Raw genomic sequence first — 4,858 nt, forward strand, 5'->3', positions numbered from 1 at the left:
CATAACTTCAACAACTGAAATTTGTGGTTTAAATCTTCCTACCTCATAGCATAGGTTGTTGAACTAAAAACCAAGTATAATTAAAAATCAAATATAGATCATCTGTTTTACCAACTGAACAATTTCATGAGCATTACTAGAAAAGTGATACAAAAGGTTTTTTTTTTTTTTTTTTTTTTTTTTTTTTTTTTTTTTTTTTTTTGTAAAATAACAAAATTATGGAAGTTAACGAATGAACTAGGAAGTTCAAATGCCAAAACACTAAAACCTTCCATATGTAACCATTCATTTTCAACCTTACGAAAACATTGATGCCAACTTAAATATAAATTAACTAGTTGAAGCATAAACCCTCTGACTAAGAGGACAAAGACTCGAATCTCCCACTTCCATATGCTATTGAGCTCATCCAAAAAAACAAAAAACAAAAAATTGATCCATTTCAACAGTCATACGCATGTGATTCAGTTAAATAGATAAATGCTGCTAGATCCTATAAAACAATGGGGGAAAACCTGAAAGAGATTGAATGAAGTATTATTGATTCAACCAAAAAGTATAACTTTAAGACAATGGGAGCTTTTTGTTGTGCCTCAATGAATAATTTACTGAAACCCACTTTTCCCTACAGATAAAAGAAAAAGAGTAACAAAGGAAAGTACAAAAACCTGACTAAATCTGATCGTTATGTCGACTATGTTAGCATGACGAGCAAGTATTGACGACCTTGGTTGGAATTATTTAGTCTTAGGCACCTGAACTTCTTGATTAATTGAAATATGGGAGAGCTTTAATCTGATAGCCTCAAACTCAGCATTTTGCTTCTCTTCATTAGTCAGCCACGAAGTTAAACAACGATCAATGATGTCATTTTCGCTGCTTGGTGAGGAGCCACCCTTCAAAACCCGGGTCCTTCCAAATCTAGTAATCTTTGCTAGATTTGATTCTGAAGGCTCTTCAACGTACCTCTCAAGGATATCTCGAATGGCACTGCACCAAATTGGTCGAGCAGCCTTGAGAAAATCGTGCATAGCAAGAACAGGAAGGTTTACACTTCCAACTTCAGATTCACTATGTCCACCTCTTCCATGAAAATCCGATCCTCCAAGTTTCAAAAGCCCATAATTGTCGGCTAGGTCACAGTATGCTGTCAATCAACAAACATATGAAATCGATGTCAATAGTCTAAGCTGAGATATTTGAAAATTGATCCATATAGCTAAAAGCCATCCGGTATATGTGCTGGGAAAAATCGTGTACTAAAAGGAAAGTTATTAAGAAGTTCTTATGTTCAAAATATGAGAATATACTCTAAGGGCCTTGAATTTTCAGCAAAGTTATTGAGAGAAAGAGAGTGATTATCTATAAGCTCCACATTTATTGCTTGGCAGGGACTCAAATTTACTCGAATACTGGACAAACAAGAGTATGCCAGCCAAAAAGCTAAAAAATGGGCACAAAAGTTTAGGGGATGTTTCTTGATTTTGAATTATATTCTTAAAATGATGCTTATTGATTATCCTTTTTCTTTATTTCTAATCTACTACTATTATCCTTCAAAAAATTTTAACTTTTTTTAAAAAAAAAAAAAAAAAAAATTTTGAAGTTCAATTAAGATTTTTAAATTTTTCATAAAAGTGAAAGAAATAAACACAAATAAGTAGTAGATATTGTTAGCTTAATTTTTAAAAATTAAAAACTAAAAAGAAAATTGCTATCAAACAGTCCATATAAACTTTGGTTGCTAGACCTAAATGACAAACATGATTTGATAGATTGAGTTCACATCACCAGTGGCTAGATATCATGCTTACAACATAATGAAAATGCATATCAAATTTCAATTGACAATCAATGAGGAAACTGGTGAAGATCTGAGAGAAGGATCAATTGTGTACCTGCCAATTTTCCATCACTCCTGTAAACCTCCAGCCCCTGAAGACCAGCATCTTTCAATCTTCTAATAATAGCAACGGGATTCTTCAAGGCCCATGGATGAGCTAGAACAGCCACACCACCTGTATCATGTATCAATTGTATTGCTTCCGCTGCACAAGGCTCTGATCCCCTGGAAAATGAACCCTATCCTCATTGTTACAGTCTAAAAACCAGGCAAGATTGTGTAACCTCCACATCCCAAGGAGTTACATATGAATTAGAAAGAACAGCAGATACATACAAGCACCAAAATCAACTAGATACGTAGCTTAAACGTCCACGTGACAATTATTTTAAAAAAAATTTGATCTAGCACATTCAATTACTACAGATCTTGCTTAAAATTATGGACAAGATTCGATTTTAACTATCTGTTTCACTTTTGTGAATACAAGAATTCAAATGATAGCCTTCACAAGATACAATGCCATAGATTGTCAAGTAGCAGGGATTAGCCTATCCTGAAGCTTATGGTAAACAAATGGAGCAGGATATATTACACCCTTATTTAACCATTATGTTCATATCATAAATATTGTTAAAAAAAATGCATCAGAAAATAAAATACAGCAAGTTCAGATTCTTACATTGAGTAAGCCGGTCCACCATCAAAAAGGTATCGAGAAAATGCTTGTTTTAAATTTTCCACATAGCCTGCTTCAACCATGGCACGGGCCACATGAAGTCTCCCAGGAGCAACTCCTTTACCAGTAATCTTAGCCACATGATCCCATTTAAGAGGCAGCTTTAGCTCATTCAGTTTTGACACCATATTCTTTGCACGCAAAAAACGCCCCTCCCTTATATTTTCTAAAAATTTTTCCAGCTTCTCAATCTTTGCTGGTCCACAGCTGCTGTAATATGCAAGGATGTGTACTGGTTCTTCTGATTCTGAGTCTCCACTGCAAATCAGTTACCAGATGTCAGAAGGTGAAAAATTTGGAAACAAAGAAATGTTTCTTGAAACCAATGGTATAGCAGTATTTTTTTTTTTTTTTTCAACAGCTGAACATGATATTCACAAACATTCTCTCTGACAGTAAACAGTAAAATTTACCATTTTTCATTGATGTTTGTAAGGAGATGGACTTGATGGCAGAAAACGGAAATTAAGTGGAAACTTAATGGCGTGTAAAATATGCAAAACATTAAATAGTATAAAAAGATGCAAAATCCATTATTTTAACACGTAAAATAAAATAAATAAATAACCCTCAACTCACCCGTTAGAAAATATTGTACTGATTTCAACACCTGGAATTATTTTGATACCAAATCTACGAGCTGCCTCTATTGCCTCAGGGATGCCAGACATTGTGTCATGATCTGTCAAAGCAAGAACTTTCACCTGTTGTCGGTACACATTTCTAATTAACTAAAGCTACAACAATGAGGATAGGGTTGCAAAATATAAGGCAAATAAGGTAATGCTTTGGACCAAAGAAGAAAATTTAAATTTTACCAATGACATTGAATATCACAATTTTTATGAGATAAATATAATTACATTACATTCTTCACATTTTAATGAACTACACCATCAGGCAAACATAACTGTTGCCAAGAGATATATATCTATAAAATAGCAAGCAAACCACTTCCTTCAAGACCAAAAAACAGTCTACTACATTGAATATAACATAAAACAGTAACATCATGTCATGTGTATATTCAATTTTTCATAAGCAAATCCAATATACAAGACTAAATCAATAACTTGAAGGTGGTCTTTTCAGTTCGTTTAGTATCTTTTTGCATCCTCCAACTCCCATATTTGAATATAAATGAAAGACTAAATCAATACCAAAAACACAGAATAAAACAATATAACAACAGAAGAGCAGATAGGAACAAAAACTAAATCGAATATAGCTACTTTGATAAGAATCCAAAAACGAGTTCAACAGAGCAGAAGAACTGTAAACACAGAGAGTAAGAACTATATATTAATCAAAAAACAGGGGAAAGGAAGAAAACTGACCCCATTTCCATGAGCTCTCTCAACGAGCTTGGAAGGGGTGAGAAACCCATCACTGAATTTGGAATGTGAATGCAATTCAAAGACCACCTTCTCCCCACCTTTGCCAAGACTCTTCTGAACTCCAAAATCATCCACAACGGAAGCAGCAGCAGAGGAGGCGAGAGAATTAGATTGATCCAAATAAACCCATTCCGTGACATACTTAAAGGCAGCAGCCTGTTCGGAAGTCATCTTCTTCTTGGAGCCACCCCGTTTCTTCTTCTTGGTCTTGGATTTCTTGGAACTGGGGGCAGACTGAGGAAAGTGGGCGTCACCCACCATGGTAAGGGAGGTGAAGAACTGAGAGAAGGGGTAGATTTAGGTCAATGGAATGGGGAAGGGGAAGGGGAAGGGGAAAGGAATCAGAATTGAGGGAAAGTGATAACAAACAAAAGGAGGAGAAGAGTGAGACAGACGGCCTTTTGGGGAAAGGATATCTTCCAAAGCGCAGGTGTCCTCTTTTCTCCCCCTTTTCTGGATTTCCCTCTCTCTGTTCGCTGTTCTCTAAATACTCCTTTTTCTCAATCAATCACACAAAGCTAAACTAACTTCTTTCTTCATACCTAAATTATAGAATTTGGATTAATATCCATCATACTTTTACTTGTCTTTTCATTTTAATTTGGTAATATATCAATTTTGTGGGAGGTTGTCACATTTAAAAAATTAAGAGACTTTACAATGTTCGTAGGATATGTGAGGATGTCTCATTCAAAAGATTAATGGATTTGACAATGTTCATAAGATACACAATGGAATTCAAAAAAAATTCAAATAGTTTTTGTCCTACTTTTTAAAATTTAAGAATTTTGTACTTTTGTATACATATCATAGGCCAATATTACCAACATATCTTTAATCCTTTTTGTTTTCTTCCTCTTCCCAAATTTCTTCTTTATT

At 34.5% G+C, this 4,858-nt stretch overlaps 1 protein-coding gene across 1 annotated transcript; it reads right to left on the reverse strand.

The window, feature by feature from the left end:
* Nucleotides 1-511: 511 nt before the first annotated feature.
* Nucleotides 512-4,590, reverse strand: LOC150030492 (uncharacterized). The gene is made up of 5 exons (XM_090309662.1): nucleotides 3,920-4,590; nucleotides 3,162-3,286; nucleotides 2,526-2,840; nucleotides 1,899-2,068; nucleotides 512-1,147 (listed from the first exon to the last, which is right to left on the reverse strand). The coding sequence occupies exons 1-5, from the start codon at nucleotides 4,238-4,240 to the stop codon at nucleotides 738-740; spliced, it is 1,341 nt and encodes a 446-aa protein (XP_090165788.1). The 5' UTR covers nucleotides 4,241-4,590; the 3' UTR covers nucleotides 512-737.
* Nucleotides 4,591-4,858: the final 268 nt, after the last annotated feature.

This window comes from Benincasa hispida, unplaced genomic scaffold, assembly GCF_027475165.1.
Source record: "Benincasa hispida cultivar pf3 unplaced genomic scaffold, pf3_genome.v1.1 HicScf1849, whole genome shotgun sequence".
Taxonomy (NCBI): Eukaryota; Viridiplantae; Streptophyta; class Magnoliopsida; order Cucurbitales; family Cucurbitaceae; genus Benincasa; species Benincasa hispida.

Bases quoted from the DNA above. Each gene is read 5' to 3' on its own strand.
- LOC150030492 (XM_090309662.1), bottom strand. From the start codon at position 4,240: ATGGTGGGTGACGCCCACTTTCCTCAGTCTGCCCCCAGTTCCAAGAAA. The intron at 2,069-2,525 runs GTAAGAATCTGA...TTCATTTTCCAG, and splicing joins GGTGGACCGGCTTACTCAAT to GGGATCAGAGCCTTGTGCAG. The intron at 1,148-1,898 runs GTACACAATTGA...GTTGATTGACAG, and splicing joins GAGTGATGGAAAATTGGCAG to CATACTGTGACCTAGCCGAC.